Below are 26,983 nucleotides of genomic sequence, written 5' to 3' on the forward strand. Positions count from 1 at the left end.
TGCAGTGCTCTAGGGCTTAGCAGGCTAGAGGCCCCACTGTTACGTCGCACGAGATCAGGATGACTATACAAGATTGCGCTTGCCGCAACATCGTTATGTGTGACTTATAAGAATAATGACTGTCTACATTGTGTAGAACGCATATATATATATATTACAGCGAAAGCTGTTATGAGATCATTTCACCGACCGTTTTTGGCGCCGTAGTTGTCCGCCGCCGCCGCCGCCGCCGCCGCCGCCGCCGCCGCCGCCGCCGGTGTCCGTAACCAGTATCGATCGAAATAAGAAAAAAAACGAAATAAGAAAAAATTCCAGGATGGAACGAGGTTCGAACCTGGGCCCTCTGCGTGGGAGCCCAGTATTAAACCTCTGAGCCATTGCGGTGCTTGAAACTGCTTGGCAAAAAGGTCCTATACAGGCTTCATGTCGGGAAGGAACCACATTAGCATATGCAATATAGCGTGGTAGAAGAGTAAAATAAGCACCAAGCGTCGCACAACGCGAATTCTGCAACCAGGCGTCACACAATGCGAATTGCGCAACGAGTAGGTTGTGAAATGCTTCCAACCCATTACAAAGATATCTACCATAATTCTTCGTCATCAACAAACAAAGTGCGCATAATGCCTTACATGCGTTTATCAGGTACCACGGATCTCCGTAAAATGACGTAAAATGACGAAAAATGGCAGAGTGCCTGCTGCCCTACTTCTCAAAAATTAGAATGATTTAGAGCGTAGTGGGTTCCTCGCAAGTGCACTTGTATTGGTTGCCAAGGAAGCCTATAAGCGCAGATCCATTCCCTCGGGGACTGAGTAAAATTACAATGCTTTATAGCGTAGTGGGTTCCTCGCAAGTGCACTTGGATTGGTTGCCAAGGAAGCCCATGAGCGCATGATCCATTTCCTTGGGGTCTCAGTAAAGTTCTGCGCCCCCGGCCCCGTCTCGCTCCCACGTCAACGTATGTTATACAGCATGACGGGAGAGGGAAATAGTGAGCGGCGTTACCCAATGCAAATTACATAACTGGTGGGCCGTTTAAAGCTTCCAACCCATTACAAATGGCTGAGCCATAATTCTTCATCGTCATCAGTCGTCGCGTCAACAAAGTGCACATAATGCCTTACAGACGTGTAGCTGGTGCCTCGCTTCTCCGCAGAATGATGTATAATGGCTTAGTAGGTGCTTCCCAACTTCACAAAAATTGTGATTTATGGCGTAGTGGGTACCTTTCTAGTCTACTTGTATTGTAGCCCCAAGAGAGCTTACAACGGGCTCTAGAAACGCCGCTCTTCCAGCTTTCGCTGTGACTGTGCTGCGGTCTCAGCGCAGGCCTGGCGTTTTATATATATATATATATATATATATATTATATATATATATATATATATATATATATATATATATATATATATATATATATATATATATATATAGAAAATAGATCAGAGTGGCTTCGACTGCTCCTGAGTAATTTACGTGATGATGACAACACTCAGCCTGCGATTTTAATGGATTTGTAAACACACTTCAAGCGGTTGAGTCGGGGCGTTAGATGCCTGGCGAGGCGCAACACAGGCCGCCGTCACGTACGCGCGTAGCGTACCTGACGGTACGCTACGCGCGTCGTCTTGTTCGTCGTACCACGCTGCGCTTTTAAAGGGACACTAAAGGCAAATATTAAGTCGACGTTGATTGTTGAAATAGCGGTCCAGAAACCTCGTAGTGCTGCTTTTGTGCCAAGGAAGTGCTTATTTTGAAATAAAATCACGTTTTTAGTGGTCCGCATCGCGTTAGCGCGCTTCAAATCTCCCGCCTGAAAATACGACTCTCATACGTCACTGCTGCCATGCCCAACGTTGCCCGCTTTTACTGCGCGGCCGCCGACACTAGTAGCAGCCGAGCGGAAGTAGCGGGACCCACAGTAGCAACAACGGGCGCTGCGGCAAAGACTTGCTCGGATGGGCACATTCAAAGCCTTCACCAAGTTGCGGTTGGTCTCGTAATCCTCAGTACGAAAGTGCAGCGAGCACACACGCAGAGGTTTTGACTGTTTAGCACACTGGCGCAATGGCATGACACTAAGCCACTTCGAGCGTAAGGGTTCATTCCGCGGCACCCAGTGAAAAGACACACCGGTTTCCTTGCTGCAGCACTGGCGTTGTGCACCATTCGGGCATCCGGCAATATCACACGCATGCGGCATTTTGTCGAACTTTCTGTCAGAGCGACCTTCACGAGCGCGCAAAACACGCACGGCAGTACGCGATCCCGAAACTACCACTGAGACGGGCGAGGCACAGCTCGGCGAAAACGGAACCTTTGAACGACGCGCGCCGTTCCCCATGGCAACGCCACGGAGGTTTTGTTTTCCATGAATCAAGCGGAAACGAACAAACAGCATTTTATTACGTCTTTTGATGCTCGGAATGTTCTTTTTTTACTGCTGCTAGTTTGATTACTAGTGATTTATTGTAGGCCGACTTCCCTACGTCATCGGGATCACTTCGAAAATGTCCCACTCGTGGCGCTCGTCATGTGATACATTTAGCTTAATTTCTCGGTAAGTAGGGCACTGCTGTTGATAATATTGCCGTTTTAGAAGTTGTCATACATTGGGCTTTCACTCCAACATAAATTGTTATTTGCCTTTAGTGTCCCTTTAAAGCATGCACGATTTTGCCGCAATCTTCTGAGACGAGACGCCCTGGCCGGGCAATTTGGCGGCATACTCGCATTTTTCAAGGACCCGCCATGGTGGTCTAGTGGTTTTGGGGCTCGACTGCTGAACCGAAGGTCGTGGGATCGAATTCCGGCCGCATTTTCGATGTAGGCGAAAATGCTCGAGGCCCGTGTGCTTAGATTTCGGTGCACGTTATAAAGGACCCCAGGTGGTCGAAATTTCCGGTGCCCTCCACGCGCCCTTGATAATCATAACGTTGGTTTGGGACGTTAAACCCTAACAATTATTAATCCTGTTTTGGGAGGCTAGATCCGCTTATAGCGAACAACATCCTCTGCATCACAGGCGTGCTACCACCATTATTCAAAGGGGCAAGGTTATTCCGAATGCTAAATGAAGCGACTCCTACCAATTCGCTGCCTAAACGCAGTTATTTGACTCTAATATGACTGCATCATGCTTGAAAAGTGTAAACATTGCTTCAATTGGCTGCCAACGCCATTAGCCTGGAACAAAGCTAAGATAATCTGCGTATTTAACATGCACTAACCAAGCTAAGGCTTTCGGTTTCGCTAGAAAAGTAGGTTTTTATCTAAAGCAAGCGTTGCGCTTCTTAACAGCCGAAATTCACAAATTTGCCGGGTTGATTAGATTGCATTGGGGATATTTTGTCTCTAATAATAATAATTGTTCGGGTTTCACGTCCCACAACCACAATATGATTATGAGGGACAATGTAGTGGAGGGCTCCGGAAATTTTGACCATGTGGAGTTCTTTAACGTGCACCTAAATCTCAGAACGCGGGCCCCTAGCGTTTCGCCTCCATGAAAACACGGCCGCCGCGGCAAGGATTCGATCCCCGGACCTTCGGGTCAGAAGTCGAGCACCATGACCATTTTTATCTTTGAACCGGCGCGAATGGCCAATCTTGGGGACTAGCGCTGTCCTTTATGTACGGAGTGTTGCGCGCTGAGGCCACAAATAAAATGAGGACACGCGAATCTGAGCGGCTGTTATGCGTGACAGTGTCCTCGAAGCTTCAAAGAATACAGACTTGTCGATGGTAAAAGTGCCAGTTATGAAATATTACCGGCTTCCTCACATTCTAGAAAGAATACACTTATATTTACAGTGTTCGCGAACCGAAAGGCACATCGAGACTTCAGGTATAACAAACGGTACACGCAAATGTTAGTGCTAACCGCGCCATATCACTGTGAATCTGGCCACGAAGTGTGATGTTGAAGCGCCAGCCAATTTTAAGCCGATGCGATCAAAAGTGTACTTGGTGGAAACGAAAGCACGTCTATTATGGCTCATTCGCACTGGTAAATCCGCCGGCCACAGCGACCGGAATTCTCGTGCCACCGAAATTTCGCATTGTTCACACTACTTACGATCCACACCGCGGAAACTTGGGCGCCTAGTTGTCATCGTTCCTTCGCGCGAAGGAGCGCTGGCGTCGACACGCTCTGTCTTGTGTTCGCGTTTCGTTATGGCAAAGCGCATAAACAGGAGCAGGGTCGTGGAACTGCTGGGCCTGCTGGAAAGTAACTTTCTGGCGATGTCTGACGAGGAGAAACATGCATTCGCCGGACAAGAAACGACGCAAGCAGTTGTGGTTGGTTCGCCCTGATTTGCAAAATGCGAGAAGCTTGGTCGAGCCGAGATAATGCTACCCGTTCCGCGAGATCGCGATGGTGTGTTCCAAATATGCTAATCGCGACAACACTTGGCGGTTGTCGAGAACTACAGGATGATTACGAAAGACTTCGCTGTCGCTACGGGCTTCGACGACTGCGATACCACAAGCACGCCACCATTTTTCGAATGTTCGACTCGCGTTCCGATTGGTTCGCGGTGAGGGAATCCGGCGGCAGCTGCCGCAAAAATCGGTCCTCGACCGATCGGCGCAGAAAGCGCTTTTCCGGCGGATCTCGCTGCCGCCGAAGCGGATTCCGCGCGCTCTCGCCACCGAATGTCTCAGTGTGAACGCGCCATTACTTAGCCATAAGTTGACGCGTTTCAATCCGTGAGGGGTGTATGTGCATTTCCATGTGAAACATTCTTGTACATCTACATTATGTTTAGACAGATGGACGTGGGATCAACAGGCGCCAACTTTTAACAACGTTTTCGACAATTCGCAACAACGGATTAATGTCCCTTGATTTTTCAGAAAAGCGACACAAAAGAATATATAGACTTTACATCCAACTAAACGTCGTTGAAAGTCTGCGCGTGTGTGTCCCACATCTACGTGTGTTCTCGTCATTCAGTGCGCTAAAAGCTTCATCGATGTCATACCAACAAGCGCAAAATGCTACAGTGTTTAAGCCTAATATATGTTGGCCGTAATATGAAAGCCGCAGCGTGTTTTAGCCAATCGCAATCGCGATGCTGCGAGGGCACCTTGTTCTGCCATGGTGCGTCGTCTCTCTTCAAGGCACGCTATACGACTTGAAACTTCTCTGCCGACTGTGAGTGAGTGAGTGAGTGAGTGAGTGAGTGAGTGAGTGAGTGAGTGAGTGAGTGAGTGAGTGAGTGAGTGAGTGAGTGAGTGAGTGAGTGAGTGAGTGAGTGAGTGAGTGAGTGAGTGAGTGAGTGAGTGAGTGAGTGAGTGAGTGAGTGAGTAACTCGATGTATTCGGCGCAATGTAACCGGACAGATGCCAGCACGTCTAGCCAAATAAGGTTTTAAATGCGAAGCATTTCTTAGCGAACTTCTGCGACTTTGAGCGTATCTATCTATCTATCTATCTATCTATCTATCTATCTATCTATCTATCTATCTATCTATCTATCTATCTATCTATCTATCTATCTATCTATCTATCTATCTATCTATCTTGCCGCCTACGACTTTGTGCTCTCCTGGTCGCTTGGTTCATCGAATGTGCACCAAAATTGGTATGGCGTAACATGACTGTATGACGAACATAAATGACAAGTCATAACATGAAAATCATGACACGCATGTCATGTACAGCATGATTTACATGCTACGCTCATGGTGCGCTGGCGGCCGTTTCGCTAGTTTGATATACACCAAAATTGGTATCTTGCGACGTGACTGTGTGACGAACATAAATAACACGAGTTAACATGAAAATCATGACACGCATGTCATGCACAGCATGACTTACGTGCCACGCTCATGGTGCGCTGGCGGCCGTTTCGCTAGCTTTATATACACAAAAATTGGTATCTTGCGACGTGACCGTGTAACGAACATAAATAACACGAGATAACATGAAAATCATGACACGCATGTCATGTACAGCATGACTTACGTGGCACGCTCATGGGGCGCTGGCGGCAGTTTCGCTAGCTTGATCTACCCCGAAATTGGTATTGCGCAACGTGACTGTATGACGAACATAAAAACTCGAGTTAACATGAAAATCATGACACGCATGTCATGTACAGCATGACTTACGTGTCACGCTCATAGAGCGCTGGCGGCAGTTTCGCTAGCTTGATATACACCAAAATTGGTATCTTGTGTCGTGACAGTGTAATGGACATAAATAACACGAGTTAACATGACAATCATGACACGCATGTCATGTACAGCATGACTTACGTGCCACGCTCATGGGGCGCTGGCGGCGGTTTCGCTAGATTTATATACACCAAAATTGGTATCTTGTGACGTGACTGTGTAATGAACATAAATAACACGAGTTAACATGACAATCATGACACGCATGTCATGTACAGCATGACTTACGTGCCACGCTCATGGGGCGCTGGCGGCGGTTTCGCTAGCTTGACCTACCCCGAAATTGGTATTGCGTGACGTGACTGTGTAACGAACACAAATAACACGAGTTAACATGAAAATCATGACACGCATGTCATGTACAGCATGACTTACGTGCCACGCTCATGGGGCGCTGGCGGCGGTTTCGCTAGATTTATATACACCAAAATTGGTATCTTGTGACGTGACTGTGTGACGAACATAAAAACACGAGTTAACATGAAAATCATGACACGCATGTCATGTACAGCATGACTTACGTGCCACGCTCATGGGGTGCTGACGGCCGTTTCGCTAGCTTGATATACACCAAAATTGGTATCTTACGACGTGACCGTGTGAGGAACATAAATAACACGAGTTAACATGAAAGTCATGACACGTATGTCATGTACAGCATGACTTGCGTGCCACGCTCATGGGGCGCTGGCGGCCGTTTCTCTAGCTTGATCGACGCCGAAGTTGGTATTGCGCGACGTTACTGTGTGACGAACATAAATAATAGGAGTTAACACGAAAACCATGACACGCATTTTCCTCAATGACATACAAGATGATGTGTGCGGCTCTTTGCTGGCTGCTTCGCATTACATCGATTCCCACAATGCCTGGGATCTGCCGGCTTTTTTTCGGTAAACTTAAGTAAAGTCCTTTGGCACCCAGATACCGTCAACTCGGACCTTAAACCAAAGGTGGAGAATATTCGCGAGTAAATCGCTGTTGAAGCATCATGGCACAAGCTTAAAGCAAATACAATCATCAAATACGAAGTAACGGGTCAACAGGGGCGTAGCCAGAAATTTTTTCGGGGGGGGGGGGGGGGGTAACCATACTTTATGTACGTTCGTGCGTGCGTATGTATGTGTGCGTGTATATATACGCAAGTAAAATTCAAAGTTTTCGAGGGAGGGGGTTCAACCACCCCCCCACCCCTTGGCTACGCCCCTGCGGGCCAAATAGTGCACGACTGACCAAAGCTACGCTCTAGCGCGAAGTCCCGAGTCGCGTCCCGAGGCTTGTAGCCTTGGCTGCGCTGCCAGCTTATCGCGATGTAGATTACAATTGCTACAACTGGCGTTTTTTTTATTGAGGTATCTATGGGACACTGTCACGGTACCTTCTATGTCAGAAAAGCAGCATTTATACCACCTTATCACATCAGTGTGTGATGGAAAATGAACATTATTCTCTGTTTAATCTCCTTGTTATACTCTGCATTAGAAGAGAGACAACTGACAACGAGGACTGCTAAAACTCCAGAAAGTGATTCCAAAAGCGTTTTAGAAAAGTTTATTAATAATTCTATTTGTAGACGCTGTATTTTTTTCACCTATAAGCGTACGTTCACCACGAAGCGGCGGCCAGACGAGACGTTCACCCAATGAGGCTGCATTTGAAGGGGGAGAGGAGCGTCAGAACTTGGCAAACGAACATATGTTCCCCCAGAAATGTGTCAGTCCATAGCTTTCCTGCTACGCGATACTCGGACAGATGCGACTTTCTGTTTTCCCTTCTTTCTTTTTACTTTCTCGATATTTATTTCTAGTTTCCTCCTTTCCCGTTCTAAACTCCGCTCTCGATTACTCGAACCAGCTGTGCATCGCTTACTTTTTTTTCTTTCCTGTTTTTTTTTCTTGCGCAATTTCCTCAGAAACGCGCATCGTTTCGACGCGCGGTGAACGTGCGCGCGCATATATAATTGGCATACGGCACAGGAGAAAGGAGAAAAAAAAAGCCGCATGAAGGAGTCTCTCACCGCCAGACTCTCACAACCGTAGACCGCAATTAAAGAGGAGGAGTCCTTTAAGCCGATTATGACAGCAGTCAGGTGACCGGTAATGCCCCCCCCCCCCCCCATTGCAATCTCCCCTCACCCGCACACGCTTACGCACTCTTTCCCCGGCCACCTTTTGGCCGATCTCCTTTCGCAAGCGTTGGAAAGACTAGTAAAGGTCCGTATCTCGGATCGTGGCGCACAAGCAGCCAGTCGAGTTGAACAGACCGGCGAGCTCTAAAAAGAAAAGCGACTGCTAAACTCGCGGCAGAAAGCGTTTCACTTCTCAACGACATAGCGCAGTCTTGGACGGCGGCCGGACAGCGCTGCCTGCTGTACCGTTCTTCTGGCGAATCGAGCGGAGATGTTTCCTCGTCCAAAGGATTACCGAGACTTGGAGTAGGCACTTGGGAACTCGGAGATCTTGCGCGAGTCCAGCTCGGCGGAAGCCCTCTTATCGAGGCCGTAGTTCTGTCCTCTTGGGTCTGGAGAGTGCGCGCTGCACGGTTCTCTTCGGGGGTTTCGGAACGACCAGGCGGGACTAGTCAACGGTCATGGCGCCAGCGGCCGAGTACGCCGTGTTCGGTGCTCTTATGGCGCTGAATTTCGGACTCGGACTCTACTTCTCGTTACGGCGTAAGGCCCGGTCAGCGGACACCACGGCCGAAGTGTTTCTGGGCAGCCGGGCGCTGCGCTCGTTCCCGCTCGCAGCGTCGGTCGTGGCCAGCCTCATCTCGTCCACGGGACTCGTCGGCTTCACGGGACACTTCTACGCGTACGGATTCCACCTGATCTGGAACGGCCTGAACACGATAGCGGTGGCACCGCTGGTGGCGTGTTTGTTCCTTCCGGTCTTCTACGCCTTGCGCATCACGTCCGTGTTTGAGGTAAGTTGCGTGGTGTAGATTTATTTTCATCTCTTGGCCACCTCGCGCGCTCGTTGACCTGCCCGCCGCGGTGGTCTTATAGTTATGGCGCTTGACTGCTGACCCGAAGGTCGCGGGATCGAATCCCGGTCGCGGCGGCCGCATTTCGATGGAGGCTGAATGCTAGAGGCCCGTGGGCTTAGATTTAGGAACACGTTGAAGAGCTCCAGGTGGTCGAAATTTCCAGAGCCCTCCACTACGGCATCTTTCATAATCATATCGTACTTTCGGGACGTAAAACCCCAACAGCTATTGTTATTACGAATAATTGCCGTCGTTTACCTGTTTGCTGTAGCTTTGACAGAAGTTTTGAGGTTGGACCGGCCAAAACCCTTGATGTGATAATGAGGCGCGCCGTAATGAAAGGCTTCGACCACCTGGTTTTCGTTAAGGTTCGCCTAAAAATTTTAATACAAGGCTGTTGTTTTTTTTTCTCTTGCATTTCGCGCATTCTCTAGCTTATCATTGCGACACCTTTGGCGCTAAGCTAACACAGCGAATTATAGTTTTGATCTATCAGAAAGCTTTTGACGTTCTTTCGTGAGACATTGGTTATGTAGCGACAATTTGCTCCCGCAAGCACATCGCATATCGGTGTACAGTACTCACGGATTCAAACGAGACATCGAATTTGTTAGTATACAAAGAATGGTATTCGCAATTGCTCGAGATAACCGCGCCATGTCGCTACGAACTTGGTCTCTAAAGATAACGTTGGCTCTGATCTACGCGTTCGAGTCGAAAATTCGTCGATATGACCCGAACTGAAGGCGGTGGAGACGAATATGTGCGTTACTTAGCCCTAAATTGTCCTGTTTCAATCCGTGAGAACTGCACATACAGCCATAAATTTTGCTTCGTACTGCCATAAACGTAACTTGAAGTTGAGGACTGTGGCCCAGAGGTGGATGCGCAAATCTTCTGTAACCTCGTAAATCTTGATTTTCACCGTCGGATTTAAGAGAAAATTCAGTTTTTCTCTTATTTTTCTAAGAATGAACTGCGCGTTTGGAGTCGGTCGTGATTATACATATCGAGCGAAATCGAATGAATGGATTTCTCGCCACAAGCCAGGGAATGGATAAGCGCGGCTGAACAGACGATCGGGTCGTATCGAAATTTCAGTCAATGAGCAATTTGATTGAAGCTAGGGAAACAGGCAGGGCTTCGTTTCACTGGGCAGTTTGGTCAACTTGCGATCACCTCGAAAGAGAGCCCATGCACTCACCATCTGACAGTGACTTGAAAACTGCAGCGCTTGTATGCATGCCACTTCAACGCGTTGCTGTCTGGAGTATATCTGCCGGCTTGCCCGCTTTCGGATACTTTATTTCCGTGTTTTCTCGCCTGTGAAATCAAATCTTATTTATATAATAGCAACAGTACTGTTCCACATTATTGGCTCACAGTCGTGTCACGTGGGCAGCCTTCAGTAAACGCGCTTGTACGTCCTTTGATCGACTACAGAGTTTCTTTAATAACAACTAAAGACAAAATTACCGCGTGTTTGTTTTTTCGTCAGCGACATTAATCCGTGACGCGCTAACTGCTACAGGAAATGAAACAGCTGCCTGCCGGGGTGGTTGTACGTTAAATTGGCAAAAAAAGAGCGTGCGCAGCGAATTACACACAACGAAAAGAAATATATAATCGTAGCTTAGTAAGGTGGCTGACTGGCCTATATTTCTGCCTTCAAATAAATTCTCTCCCTCTCTTAGTTTCTCATTTAGTATACCGACAGTCAACAGCTGGCACTGACAAGAAAAAGCGTCCCCGCGTTTTTTTTTTTCTCGCCGGCTGTTTTTAGAAAAAAAGAGAAAAAGATAGAACTAAATAATTACTGTCTCGCAGATTCTACTATGCGATGCCATTGCGGAAGTGATTTTTACAGCGCTACAATAAGGCTAAATGGTCGCGGGATCGAATCCTGGCCGCGGCGGCCGCATTTCGAAGGATGCGATATGTTAGAGGCTGGTGTACATACATTTACGTGCATGTTATATATATTTCTTCGCGATGCAATATTTTCGCTTATCCCATTCTTTCAAGCATCCCATTGATATTAGAACATCTTAATCAAGAACGACCGGTGAAGCCAACCATTTGTGCGCGCACGCACGCCTTCCCAGCTCGCACACGCCGTGTGCGCACACACACAAACACACACACACACACACACACACACACACACACACACACACACACACACACACACCCGTCATGGTGGTCTAGTGGTTATGGTGCCCGACTGCTCACCCGAAGGTCGCGGGATCGAATACCGGCCACGGCGGCCGCATTTTATTTGATGGAGGCGAAAATGCTAGATGCCCGTGTACTTACATTTAGGTGCACGTTAAAGAACCTTTGGGACGGTGAACCCCAACAATAATTGTTACACGCATACTCAATTGCACATTGAGTGCCTCAATAAGCACAGAACCCTTGTTATTTATACCGCAGGAATTGAACACTTTATATTCTGAATGTGAACACCTATGAGATGGTAAAGAAGAGGCCGACAAATGAATAGAACGCCAGGATTTACACAAGAGAGGCACCGGTTTGCATCCTACCCAAGTGAAATTCAACTCCGCAATATCTTTGCAGAAAGCGCGGGTATATAAAACTTGTAACTGGGCGAGTTGGTTCATACTTGAAGGTAAAAACTGGAACGATGAAAGTAGCGCGGGTATATATCAGCACCGAATTGCGAAGACATTTGGAAACGACGTGTTAGCAGTGTGGTAGCCTGTCCTATATCGCGCCACCGTGTTATGATCAAAAAAAAAAAAGAAAGGCAATGCCGCAGGTCGTTCGACAGTATACATTCCTGACGTTTTGGCTGGTAGACCATCATTTTTAAAGATAACCAGAAGACATTGGTTTTTGCTTGTTACTTTGACAAAGACTGGGCCAGCGAACTAAATGTCAAATAAATATGATGTGCAACAACAATGTCATTATCCTTTCTTCTTATTCGCAGAGCGTATATCTGGACAATAGAATTCCTTAATTCACCATGACTGATAGCACCATTTTTCGTCTTTGGCTACTCAGTGCGGCGAAGATAGCTTGAAAGGGTGGTGTTTTGTAACTTAAAAGCGAGTGAATGCGAGCCAGTTGGTAAGAATCCATGGTTAAAAACAGCGCGAAGAAGACGCGGACAAGAAAGAACACAGGACTAGCGCTGATTGCCAACTGATGGTTTATTGTTCAAACGCGCAAAATATACACAGATACAGAAAAAATGTCCGCGTCTTCTTCGCGCTGTTTTTAACCATGGAAGGGTGACTTTTCGGGCTAGCTGGCACTGCATGAACTATAGCATAATAGGGTGGAAGGACAGGAAGGGGCACGGGACAAGGCGCTTGTCCGTGTCCTTTCTTGTCCTGTGTTTTATTTCCGCGCTATTACGCTATAGGATATTTCTTGCACAAAATAAAGTGCGAAATCGCAAAAGGCAATAGTGGCGAACGGCGGGACCACAGTGGGACCTGGACCACCACCACGCATGCTTCGTCGTTTCAGCCGACTTTGCTTGCCGCTCTGCGACAGAGAATGCCGCGGCATCGACTGCGTCGGTGACTCGATACATATTTTCCTAGCTCGTTGTCCTCCCAGCCGCTCTATGTATGTGCATCGCATTCCAGGGGCGCATCGGGTGACCCCGGTCTCGCTGCGCTGCACGCCTTCGTGCGAATTCAGCAGTTGTGTGCGCTAACAGGCACGTCGACCGCACCTTGGCGCCTATAAAGGGAAGATCACTGTCCACGCAATGTCGGCACTCGCGCTCTGAACACCATTACACAACAGTAGCGAAAAATTGGGAAACATGCACACGCCGTGGCACACGTTCCTCACGTCATGTCACATGCACTAAGGACTATTACACAACAGTAGCCAAATGTTAGGTAACCGCTGTTCGTTTTATACGCGGGAATACGGCCCATGTCATAGAACGTATTTGTTATGTCGCATTACGTCTTGCCATGAAACTTATAATCACATGCTTGTCATGCGCACATGAACACACTCGCACACACCCTCACACCCTCACACATTCGCACATAGCCTCGACAGCTTCACTAGATATCATCTCAAATGGCATTATACCTATAGGCATCCTTTGTTTGACGCAACCTTAATCTTAGTCAACAGAAACGAGCCCGAAAAATTCCCTGTTTTCATTCATTTATAGGCATCCTCTCATTTTTACCATGCTGAGCGCATTGCAAAGCCATTGCTTCTTTTCACTGTACTGCGGGCCGTCGCACAGAATATTTCGAATGGTTTCTTCATCACCGTAGTGTTCACAGGCTGCGGTGTCGGCAATTCATATGCGGAACGCATACGCATTGGTGGCTGCGACGCCCAAGCATAATCTACACAAAAGCGTAGCGTCCCTTTGGCGAAGTTTTGATGCGAGTTGAAAGGCTCAACGATGGATCAAAGTTCTTTGTTGGTGTACTGAGTGCAAATCATGCATTCGCACACGTGTATAACCGATGACTCTGGGAAATCAGTGCAACTTATCATTCAACGTTGCTGCAGCTGGGCGTGTCACTTATATATTCCGCAGAGTGCATGATAAACTAAGGTCGTTGAGCATGGCTTCGGCTCGCATGCCAAAGGCGCCGGTCACGGCCGTCTCCGTAAAAGGAGGCGCATAGGGTGTATGCGGCGTCCTGCCAAGCGGTGCAGGCGTTTAAGGTAACTTAACAACGCCGGCTATGGCAGCGGCATGCTGGAAAAAGGATGTGATGAAACTGTGATAACAATAGGAAATCACCGGGTAGCATGCTTCTTTTCTATTTTTTTTTCTTGACGTTAACAGCTCTCGACAACTATTACCTCACGAAATAGTTAGCCTGCAGCCATTCAGTGTATACAGGAATCAGTAGTTTTCCTTTCTTGATTTTTTCGTCAAGTACGTGCGGACAGTCCGTCATGTACGTCGTGTGGCTCCTGTGAGGCACTAGATTACAAATTTTTTTAGTGTCCCACATTCATTATAACGCGAGCACTGCTCATCAAGGAATAAGGACTTACTGGACTTAAGTGTACTGAACCTTGATGATCGCCTGTTCCCGGGAGGATGTGCTGCTCGGCGTGACGAGGCCCATCGAGCCCCACTAACTTTCCTAAACAATACCGATTTGACCTTGCGTTTATAGACATTTTTCCATGTGACTACCTATTTGTGTAATAATTATTGGGGTCGCTGTAGGGACGCCGTAGTAGAGGGCTCCGGAAATTTTGCCCACCTGGAGTTCTTTAACGTGCACCTAAATCTAAGTACGCGGGACACAAGCATTCCCCCTCCATCGAAAATGCGACCGCCATGGCCGGGATTCGATCCCGCGGCCTGCGTGTCAGCAATCGCGCACCATAACCATTAGAACACCGTGATGGGTACTACTTATTTGTGTTTGCGTCTGTGTTATTTTTTTTCCTCTTTCCTTCTCCCCTATCTTCATTTCCCCCTTTCCCAAGAGAGCAGGCAGGCGTTGTGCCCTTTTAGGCGGCAGTTGTCAGCCTGTTTCCTCCCTATTTCCTCTGTGTCTTCGTGTGTTCTATGTATTCAAACCAAATAATAATAATAATAATAATAATAATAATAATAATAATAATAATAATAATAATAATAATAATAATAATAATCATGTTCAGCTTATATCACGGCACACTACATGAAAACTGCTCCTCTGCGTCTTATGCTCCGGTATGCTGGCAAAGAAGTATGCAAATATGAACAAATTTGAGCATCATTGTCACAGTATTCAGTTCTTTCAGGACCATTTCGCTCTATATACTGGGAGGTCAATTGGTCAGTTAGAGCACACTGGGAAACACGCTAGGAAGTGTGCACTTTATTTGTGACACGGTATGTTGTGAAAACTTAAATCGCAGCGATCGGAGCTGGATTGAGGCCACTGGCTAACATGCTGAAAACTTTCCGTCACACATTAGCTTCATAAATACGTGATAGCGTTATTAACACCGAAACTTAGGTGAGATTGGTCAGTGGATCGCCTATATCAGTCATGAAGCGGCGGAGCCAACCCACGTGTAGGCAATAGGAATGCGGTGCTCGTCGCGATATTCGTGACGTCAGCACTACGTGCACGTGCGTGAAAGCGACACTGAACAGCCGCTGGCCCCAATTGAGCATCGCTATTCTTTTTTGCCGCGCGACTCGAACGAAATGCTGTCGTGACTACAGCTTGCTAATACCGCGCTTCATTTCAGCTTTTTCCAGGAAAAAAAAAAACTGCTTAGCGCTCCAACACACGTAGCCACAAACCTTGAGATATGATCAAAGAAACGCTGCAAAATCAACTATGAATCGCACGCAATTTTCATATGTGTAGAAATATAAATTCGGGAGAGCTAGGCCCATGTTTATTTATTCACATATGCATTTTATCAGCGCTGCTGCATCTGTGGCTTCTCTGCGTCATCAGGAATCTGCGTCAGTGTGAATCGCTAAAATGATTACGTAACGCACCTTGTCGAAATCTCCTGTACGTGGCGAAATTTCATTTCCGAGAGGGCTGGGTGCCAACGTTGAGAGCGTGCGTTTCTGGCACAATGCAACGTACAAGATATTTTGCCTATCTTTTGCATCGGCAGGATTTTATACTCACGTTTTCTCTGCTTCCTCATTTGTATAATTTACTAGGGGTCTACACGTGAGCTGAGAGAAGCGCCCTTAACGGAAAGTCTACGTGCAACTTTTGACCCACTTGAGTTCTGTTCGAAAAAAATGAAAGAATAATAAGAGAACGTGACCGACGTGAGAAGAATGGCAAAGTACGCGAGTTTGTACGAAAATGAAAGTTAATATCACAGCTCGTAATGTAGACAAGAAGGAGACAGAGCTCACGTGCGCAGCACTAGCTCCACCTAGCAACTAAACGTTTAAACATTTATACGCGAAAAAAAAAATGGAGTGGGTGTAGGGTCTAAAGTGGCAAAGAGTTTTTTACGAGCACTTTTAAGAGTATTCATTTCTTAATAACTGTTGTGGTTTTACGTCCCAAAACCACGATATGATTATGAGGGACACCGTAGTGGAGGTCTCCGGAAATTTCGACCACCTCGGGCTCTTTCACGTGCGCCTAAATGTAAGTAAGCGGTCCTCCAGCATTCCGCCTCATCGAAATGCGGTCGCCGCGGCCTAGGAATTAATTTCGACAGCTTACGGTAACACTCACTTCACCAACGTTTCTCTCACTTGAGGACCGATTCCGCACCGTATTGCAACTCTATTACTGTAAATATTAAAAGAAATACATACTGGTGCCCCTTTTTCTTTTAATTTACACTGTCGCTAACCCCACTGGAAGGTGTTCTTTCAGTGTGGTACAGAGCATACAACAAGATCTTTTAGCACAGATTATAGAATCAGGCAATACAAAGCAACCAGTCCACCACCAATACCGATCAATACAACCCTCAATACACCAGTCAGTACCAACGTGAGATGTCAATATTTCGCATTGTAAACCAACAAATAAAAACGGATGTACGCTTCGAGAAGAGCCTGAAATCGGTCAATGCCAACTTACGTGACTGCGTGTACATTGAGGTCATTCTACTCTCTAACAATTCGGAAAAGAAAAAAAAATATATCTAGAAGCGGTATTTCTGCACTGAAATGTAACAAGTGAAAAAAGACGGCATTGTCTCGTGGAATATGCTGAGCAAAACGATATTTAGTCGCATGTTAGGCTACCTGCTTTTAACGATTTTAAGCAAACACTTAAGGTGAGAGATTTCATTTCTTACTGCTATATGCTTCAAGTTTGCTCGCCTAAGTAACCGACGTAACTATTGGAAATAAATAGAAAAGCCTTACTTCGAACTCGTTCCAGCCTATGTAGGTTAATCTCTGTAAACGGGCCCCAAATAACATTTACGTATTATATAACTTGTAGTACGAGAGCTTAAAAAGTTTAGAAATGCTAGATTGACTTTTGAGAGACCTCCTTCAGTAATGAAGCTTAAACGTAGGCTTATAAGAAATAGCAGTGATATGATTATGATAATCAATATCATTAGTTGTAGTAATGCCTAAGTAGCTGAACCCACTGACATGATTTAATGATTTGCGATCGACTGTGTAGGTATGTAAAAAAGTAGATTTCTTTTTCTTCTTGTGGTCATTAGTTATTCATTTATTATTCATTACAGCGAATTTGTCGTAATTCATAGTCAACTAGTCAGGTCTTGAACCAATCCACCACTTTATATATTCCACAGTTTAATTAATTGTGATCAGAAGTTGAATTTATCGCAGCATACGCAACACAGTCGTCGGCATATAGTCTTATTTTAACCACAGTCATCCACAATATCACTTTAAAAAAATTAGAGAATGGAGTTTTCAGGGTTCGTTTCTTTCTTTTTTGACACAACCTTAATGAAGACGAACAGATAATGAAATATTCATTGGCTTCATTTTCTTCTGGTTTTCATTAAGGTTATAAAAATTACGAACGATAAACGCTCCAGAAGTGATCCCTGGGGGACAACCGAAGAAACAGGCAGCTTTTCTGAGGAGCGTTCGTTAAGAAGAACATACTGTTTTCGAGAAGCAAGGTGATTTCAATAAACAGAAGTAATTTTATTAAATATTGCTATCAGTATGCATCCGACATTATTGACATTTTTCTTTTCGTTTCCACATTTTATTTTATCTTGCTCACAACCACGCTGCAGATGCATAGCATTAACAAACAAATCCTGGCCTACTATTCTGAACATTGTCGAATTCCATCATGCTGGCGAATTCCGCCATTGGCTAAGTCTGATTGGCCCGGAGGGCTGCTACAGCCTCTGCGATTGGCTTAAATTGCAACCATTATGAAATTTGACAAGATGGCGGAATTTGACAGCGTCCAGGATAGCACCGCTGATTGCTAACCTCTTAAAAATCAGTTCTAAAACTGCCTCCTTCTTGGCCGGTCCTTTGCACTGGGTGTGAGCCATTGGGGAAGAACAGAAAACACGAGCATGAACTCGTGCTGAGTGCGCTTTGTAAACGAAGATTTGCAACTTTTCTTACCCGCCGTGCACCGTAGTAGCAAATTGGCTGGCATCGCGCAGCTAATCACAAGGGGATAGGCTTCGATTCCCAGCAACATCGGCAGCATTTCAATGGAGCGACCTGCAAAAAAGCGTCCGTGTACTTACGTTTAGGTGAACGTTAGAAAACGCCAGGTGGTCATAATGAACGCGCATATGTAACTTATATTCTCTACTTTAAGTTCGCGCAGGGAAGCATGTAAGCATAATGAGTGCATGATGCGGGCAATAAACCAACGAGAGAGGAAGGATAGTGTGAGTGAGTCGGCCATTCACAGGAAGCAAAAGCGCGCTCGTTACAAACGGGACATATATGCATTGAAACAGGTACACAATTGGCCGCGTATCTGCTTGCTTGGCTGCAAATGTCGTCTAAAGACGATAGAAGAGGCGCTGCGTGAGATATGGACGCCATCTGGCAATACGTCGGGAAACATGAGTGCTGTGTTGGGCTGGCTGGCCGCGTGTTCGGGATGGTAGTCCCGGCGCAGCGGCATGTGAAGACCGGCGGTGACCAACGCGACCGGCGGGGACGCCGGCCAGCCCGAACACGCGGTTTGGCGCGATGCGCTGAAGCAGAAGAAACGTCCGCACTCAACGAGTACTCTCCACACTCTCTTTTATTTACACGTCGCCTGGGTAAAACAGGAATGCCAGAGCATCGCCCCATGGCATTCGTACAGTGCAATACAGAAGCGAAACCGAAACGCAACAATGATCTCGTGCAAAGGGCACGGAGGAAGGCAAGTTTCGGCGCAGCTTAAGAAACTAGGGTCTTTAGAATTACGTATGTATGCATTTTCTATTAAAGGAACACACCACTTAATACTTACCCAGTGATGTTGCGCCTCAGATATGCGTAATGTTTGCTTTTTTATCGACAATGTACACAAGTATGAACCTAGTCAGCCGTTCAAGATGGCTGGCCCTTGGGCAAGTGGTTCAACTTTGGCCGAGTGGCTGAATCGAGTGACGTGCCAACAAACAGAAAGACAGACAGACCAAAACTTCTCCGATTAAGTATCCCAAGAAAGACTATCGTCTTTAAAAATTACCGCCAAAGCACTCCATCCAGCGAAGCTGAAAGGTGCTGCCCCGGTGTTTATCACGAGCTCGCGAAGTATCATCTGTCACCCCATTTCTTTATCACCCCATTTGAGACATGCATACTTCAAACTTTGCGTGTGGTGACGTTAGCTTAAGGTATAATAAGTTCACCTAAAGGAATTTATGGGTAGCGATCCATGCTGCGGCGGGTACCATCCCTAGCTAATATATGCTGACAGAAGCTGCTGACAAAGTAGTACAAGCGCGGCGACCCTCTGAAGTATGCTAGCGTTGCTGCTTCATCATAGTTTCTGCGCACTCAAGGACCACTGAGGACAACCAATCCCGCTTAGTCGCATACAGATTCGCTGTAGAATCAGCGTCACCCCTCCCCCCCACCCCCCCCCCCCCCCCCCAGGTGCTCAGATCACGTACAGAAAACGATGTAGAAGGTATGAGAGGTGCTTATCAAGTAATCAAGAGGGTGCTTATTCACGCACCTCTTGAATTATATATTATGAGAGGTGTTTATTCAAGAAAAACGTACGTTCTTACGCTAAAGCTGTTCGTAAGAACCTATGCCAGCGAATGACAATGTTGAACATATAATTAGGGATGGCCACTGGCCACTTATCGAGGGCACTTAAGAACGAAGCGTTTCGTGAATTCGCCTACAAAACTTTCCGTTTGTTTGTTTGCATTACTTGCTCGCTTTCTTGTTTGTTGTTTGTTTGTTTGAGAAGGACAAGGACGGAGCGGTGACGTGGTCTTGTCCTTCAGAATTCACTTCTGCTGCTTCGACCGTCTTCCCGCGTGCACTTGTCCCCATTACGGGCAAATAACGGCGCAATTATCGTCGAAAAGTAGCCTCCCGAGCACCCACACGATCCACAACACAGAGGCAGGTTTCCATCAGCTCATCCGAGGACTAAATTACGTTGCGTGGTCGTTTAGGCATCTGCCACGTTTCGACCTACGTAATTTATGCCGCATCAAAAGCGCAACCTGCCATATACCACGCTGCGTATTCTTTCACCGCATACCCGTTACAGCTCGCATGACTAATCACCTGCAATACGGTGCACGTTCAGCATTCACGCAGCGGGGCTTACGGGATCGCGTTATCGCGGACGATTAGTAGGCAGCGCTTAGGTCAAACGAAAAGATGCGTAAGCGACCGTGCACGGCAATTTAGTCCGTAAATTAGCCGATGGCAACGTTGTCACGGCAGCACTGTTAAATGTGCACGGGCTTGGGCCGCTTTTTGATTACAATTATGCCATTACTCGCCGTAATTGGTACAAGTGCGGCAGAAAGGCAGCCGAAAATAATTCTGAAGGACAACACCACCTGGTCACCCTGTCCTTGTCCTTTGACAGCGAACAACTATAGTAACTTCCACATGCACTTTTGTATATTATTTAGATTTTTTGGGGCGTACATTCTGTATCCCCCTAAGTGGGACAAGTGCTGAATAAAAGCAGCCGAAATTATGAAGGACATGACCACGTGATCTCTCTGTCCTCGTCCTTATACAACAAACACCTGTAGCTGTTTACGTCTTCTAGGTGCACGTGTGTGTGCGCGCGCGCCATATTCTGTCAAAAATATACAGCTATAGGGCCTTGCACAGGCACCTCTTCCCTATTAATGAGATTTTATTAGGCGTACGTTCTGTATTCCCGCAATTAGGACAAGTGCAGCGGAAAAACAGCTGAAATTACTTCCGTACGGGAAATAACTCGTGATGCCTTTATCCTTCGACCTCGAACAGCTATAGAACCTTGAACGGCCACCTTCTGTATCTTCGTTAGATTTTTTTTACCCGCGTACACTCCAATAATATTATAATAAACGCCGGTTGGGAAAATTCCAGCAGATCCCACGCGTTGTGGGAATCGACGTCATGCGATTCCCAAGTCAGCGCGAAGCTGTCATTGCCGCGTGGTTTCGCCTTGAGCCAAGCGTTACGAGGCGTACCGATATGTGCGTGTAAATTCAGTAGTTGTGTGCGTCGTCATCATCGTCACCAGCCTGACTACGCCCACTGCAGGGCAAGGGCCTCCTCCATGTTCCTCCAATGAACGCGGTCCTATGCTTGCCACGGCCACGTTTTACCCGCAAACGTCTTAACCACAACTGTCCTCCTATAACTTTCTTGTTGCTGTGCAGAGTAAATTTTTTTATACGCATCAATGGCGACGCTACAAGTAAAACAAATCTGCACTATTAAAGCACAACATTCAGTGCCTGCAGCGCTAACATGACTGTGTTTACGCAAGGCAGGCAGGTTATTTTTGTTGCTGTTGTTTGTGCTGCTATTTTAGTTGGGGCAAAGCGGGCACATGGTTTGCCCGCGAGTTAAGGCAAAAGGATGGCTCAAACCTCCTGACTAGGCCTATTCCTTACTGGGGGAGCAGAGACAGCGGAAGTCATACCTATTATTAAAGCAAGACATGTCCCAAATACACAGAGCACAAAATTTGAACCCATTGAAACACCTTTAAATAATACATTACTAATGGAGCAACATAAACATCTTTATTGAAGAATTCACACTTAACAAGTTCAACACATCTGGATCACATCTTGATTTGGGAAAATATTCCATATATTTAGGACATCGCGTTGACCCAAGCACTGTGTGTGCTATTCTGCTGTCTTATTTTCAAAATCGCTTGAAGATCAGAAAGTGCCATCTGAATGGAAGCTAGTAAATGTTGTGCCGATACCAAAGTCTGGAAACAAAAATAATGTTGCCAACTACAGGTCAATTTCATTGACCAGCGTATGCTGTAAAACTCTTGAACACGTTATATATAGCGGTATTATAAAGCACTTGGAAACGAATAATTTTTTCTGTACAGTTCAGCATGGTTTTAGGTCTGGTCTGTCATGTGTTACACAACTGTGCGAATTTTCTCATGATGTTTTCAGTTCATATGATAAAGGTCATCAAGTCGATTCGGTATTTCTAGACTTTCAGAAAGCGTTTGACACCGTTCCACATGCTCTTTTATTACATAAATTATCTTTTTTAGGTCTGCCTGCATCTGTTCTTGGTTGGTTGAGGGATTATTTATCTTCTAGAAAACAGTCCGTCCGAGTAAATGGTTCGTCTTCTTCATACGTCAGCGTAACTTCCGGGGTGCCACAGGGTTCGGTGTTGGGTCCTTTGCTCTTTCTGGTCTATATTAATGATTTATCAGAGACGCTAACATCGAACGTGAGGCTGTATGCAGATTATTGTGTTATTTATACATCAATACACAGTATGGACGATATTTGTGCTTTACAACGTGATCTTGACACTGTGGTGAGGTGGTGTGAGAAATGGAAGATGTGTTTGAATGTAAAAAAGTGTTGTTTTCTTAGGTTTACCAGAAAACGCAAACCTTTTCACTCATCCTACAGCTTGTCAGGAGCACAACTGGACCATGTTGAACATTTTAAATACCTTGGTGTATACTTTTCTGCCGATTTATCTTGGAATAAGCATATAGGTTACGTAACCGGCAAAGCCAACGGTGTGTTAAACTTTATTAAGCGCAATTTCAAGTCTGCCCCAAAAAATCTGAAAGAAGCTTTGTATGTTACAAATGTCCGACCTATCCTTGAATATGCCTGTCCAGTGTGGGATCCTCATGGTCAAACTCTAATCTATAAACATGAACGCATACAAAACCGCGCTGCACGCTTTGTCAGCGACAATTATAACTTTGACTCCAGCGTTACCTGTATTAAAGGCAACTTAGGATGGAAACTTCTTGAGCAGCGCAGAAAATTCTTGCGATTAAAGTTTTTCCATTCGATCTTTTGTGAGGAAATTCGCATCAACAAGAGTTTATACATGATGAGACCATACTACGTGTCACATAGAAATGATCATTCAAAAAAAATCCGCGAGATAAGCTGTCGTACCAGTGTCTTCGCTAATTCTTTTTTTCCTTTCACTACTCGTGAATGGAATAAGTTGGATGCGTGTGTTGTTGATCTTCCAGCCGATGCTTTTTGTTCATCACTACAAGATGTGTGCTTTTCGTGAATACGCAGGCATATCTGTGCAAATGTGTGCCATTTTTTTACTGTAAAACTGTAACCCTCCTACAATAATGCCCCCCTACAATAACCCCCTACAATAATGCCCACTTGGGCGATGTAGGTTTCACTAATAAATAATAAATAAATAAATAAATAAATAAATAAATAAATAAATAAATAAATAAATAAATAAATAATCGTCTTCCTCGTCACATTTTGTTGCGCGTAATGTTACTACGGACGATTCCATGCATTAGTGAGGAGATGGTTCATAACGTCGCGTCAATTCGCAGAACTCACTACCACGCTGAGGCATGTGCGACAACGCGAGACGAATTGTGGCACATATTTCGCAACTATACTTTATCTCATTTGAGTGACGCTGTAACAAAAAGACCGCGCCGCCTAGGCGCGTTATGGCATACGTCAACGTGACTTTGTCGTAAACACGAGAGGCAAACTTTGATAGATGCGACCGAAAATTTGCTCTGGCAGAAGTAGAACACCAGCAGTTGCAGACTGAAAGGCAGCTCTGCCCAGCAACTACCTCTACATAGACTTACTGGCGGCGCAAGTGGATACTATTTGCCATTCGTGACAGGGATATCGAAAACAACTGCGCATGCGTCGACGGCGCCGGTGTCCGATAACAGCGTGTGTTTCCGTCACCCTTGTTTGATGTAAACTCTCCGAGTGTAATACGATTCAAAATCACGAGCTCAGACAATGACGGATGCCTACCACGCGGAGATTTGACTGTGTCGCACACGCAAGAAGCGAAGCTTAGATTCCTGACGTTCCTGCATTGATATCGCAGATTGTAGGCGTTGTTGTGGCTTCTTTATTAATTTTCTGACTATTATACTTGTGCAGAACACTGCGAACTACCTTGAGGGCCTTATGACTCCTATATTTTTCTTTGTAGCATACACGACTCGGTGCCGAGAAAATTCGCGTTTATTTTTTACGCTGTTACAGTGCCAGACGATATCGCTGTTGTTCACGTCTTTGGATAAACATACGTGTTCATCGTAGAATGCCTTTGCGATGATCTTGCCGCGTTGATGCTTAACTGGTACATCTATAATAGAAGAAAATAAGCCGAGCTTGAACGTAATAATTGTGCAGTAGTACCGCGAGCAAACAATGGTCAAGAAGGCTTTTTTTCGGGATTCGTTATTTGCTAACGGTAAGAGCGTTAAAATCAAGGGCCAACAATAAAGTCAGGCACATATGAGTGCTAATTCGAAATTGAAAATAAATAGAACTAGTGGCCATGTCGTTTCCTTTATTATGATTGCTGCTTGAAATTGATCGTTAAGTTTCTTTATCGCCCCTTCATATTTGTTAGGACTGTTACTTGCACCAACCCGTACAAAAATGGATTTAGACAGTCTATAGACTGTCTAAAAATAGGTTTATACAGCCTATAGACTTGCTAAATAAATTTTTGTAAGGGAAGAAACAGAAGCGTAGCAAGAACTTTTTTTTTGGGGGGGGGGGAGGGTTTCAACCATTTGTTTTTAAAGTCCGTGCGCGTTTGTATGTGTGCGTGCATAAATGCACATGCAAAATCAAAAAATTGGGGGAGGGGGGGCAGTTTCGACCATCCCCCCCCCCCTCCCGCCCGGCTGCGCTCCTGCTAGGAAAGAAGCCATTTCAATTTGTAAAACAAACGAAAATAAATTTTTCGTGAAAGACGCTCTCACATAAGATATCGAGAGGCTACTGCAAGGAGTTCTTTGATGCACCAAGGCCATTGTCGGCTAAGCAGCCAGGTGTTAAGACAATTGAACTCTTGTGAGAAGCGACACCTGGGTGATTTGGTAACTACTCGCGTTGAAGCTTTAAGCATCTTTTCTCGGCACAAATGCGTGAAAATATTTCGAGCGTAATAGGTTCAAATTTATATCAAGGAGAGCTGCATGTTTTTCTTTTTTTCTTTTTGAGCTTGCGAACACATTTTTACTTACTTCGAATAAAGAAAGAAGAGAATTACCATTAATTTTCAACTATCGCTGGAGCCTTAGTACAAGTACATTTAGGGTGCATATTTCTGTGCGCTTCCAAATTTCGCTTTCAGTGAACAGCCAGTTTGCTTTTCTCGATATTCGCTGAAGTAAGACGTAATGCGCTTCTGTCATTTGTCGGTGCGTTCCCTTGTGAGGTTGCGTTGTTACGCGTGGACAGATAGCGTGCTGCGTCTCCGTGTAGAGTCCCGTATTCTTCGGACAAGGAAAGATCAGCTGACCGAGCGGTCGACGGCATGTTATACGCGATCCAGAGCTCGTCGATTGCCCCGATTCACAGCGCTGAGATGCAGGAGTGCCCCAGAAGCATATCCCCCGCGTTGGTGTGGGAAAGTCCGACGGATGTGGTGACGTTATAGGTTGATTATTCATTTCGCTGATTATTCGGACAGAAACGGAAGAATGAATGAACTTACTTCGGCCTTCTCTTCAGTCTTGCAGTAAGTCTTGCTAAAAGAAAAAAAGAAAAACAGCTCACAATGCGGTGCATTTATACCAGCGTTTCTTCTTCTTTTTCTGTATAAGGCCTTGTTACAGGTTCTCTTAAACCGAAGCTTTGTATGGCTAGGTGATAGGAAAATCCGGCGGTCCACTGTACGCAAAAAAACTAACATTAGTATGAACGAGCCTGTGTCACAGATATCGGGCAAGCCCCACTTCTCACCACTGCTCCACTAAAAATGAAGAAGTCGTCCGCGAGCAAAACCGAAAGTGCCTTAGAAATTGAGCAAATTCCACTACTCAACACTGGCCCACTAAAAGTGAAGAGGTGGGAGACACGAGCGACGTACACCAATTAAGATTTCTGGACAGATGTAGCCAGTAATTGCGAAAGACTTTAACGAACCGCCGGGATTAACGCAGTGATAAACAGCGAGGGTGCACGCTTCGGTTTCGCTGATTAACCACATGCACGTAGTACTAGGTAGGTGATTTTGTACAGCGAAAGCTGTTATGTGATCACAACAAGAGCCGATTTCGGTGTCGAAGTTGCTCGCCACCGCCGCCGGTGTCCGTAATTGCTATCGCGCGAAATAAGAAGAAAATGGGAATGAATGGGACTTGAACCCGGATCCTCTGCGTGGCAGTCGAGCATTCTATCGAAGAGCTACGCCGATGCTTGAAACCCCTCCGCAATAAGACCCTATACAGGCGTCATGTCGGGCAAGGAATCGCGTTAACATATGTAATGCAGCCTGGTAGAAGAGTAAAATAACAACCAGGCGTAATACAATGCGAACTGCGCAACGAGTGGGTCGTTGAATGCTTCCAGCCCATTACTAAGGGCTCAGCCATAATTATTCATCGTCACCAGCCACAGCACAAAGTGCCCGTAATACCTTACAAATGTGTGGCGGATACCACCACACTTCTCCGCAGAATGACGAATAATGGCATACTGGGTGCTTCAATACTTCATAACAAATTACAGCACATCCACGGGTGAACGATGAAGAGCTTGGGCGAAGCTCCTGAAGCAACCATGGTTACACCGTGAAATGTTCAGCGGTTTCGCCCAGCAGTAAACTAAGCGATACGCCACTTTGATTACTGCACGCCATCTAGCGTGCAGGGTGCCGCTGCTTTTTTCTCCCTTTTTTTACCTTTTTCTCTTTTTTGTTTTTT

At 45.9% G+C, this 26,983-nt stretch overlaps 1 protein-coding gene across 1 annotated transcript in view; it reads left to right on the forward strand.

The window, feature by feature from the left end:
* The first annotated feature begins 8,440 nt into the window (after positions 1-8,440).
* The window catches only part of LOC125756237 (sodium/iodide cotransporter-like), a 41,475-nt gene continuing 22,932 nt past the window's right edge, over positions 8,441-26,983 (forward strand). The window contains exon 1 of the mRNA XM_049416547.1: positions 8,441-9,110. Within this exon, the coding sequence (XP_049272504.1) occupies positions 8,778-9,110 (333 nt within the window). The 5' untranslated portion in view covers positions 8,441-8,777. The remainder of the gene's footprint in view (positions 9,111-26,983) is intronic.

The sequence above is a fragment of the Rhipicephalus sanguineus genome, chromosome 6 (genome assembly GCF_013339695.2).
Source record: "Rhipicephalus sanguineus isolate Rsan-2018 chromosome 6, BIME_Rsan_1.4, whole genome shotgun sequence".
NCBI lineage: Eukaryota > Metazoa > Arthropoda > Arachnida > Ixodida > Ixodidae > Rhipicephalus > Rhipicephalus sanguineus.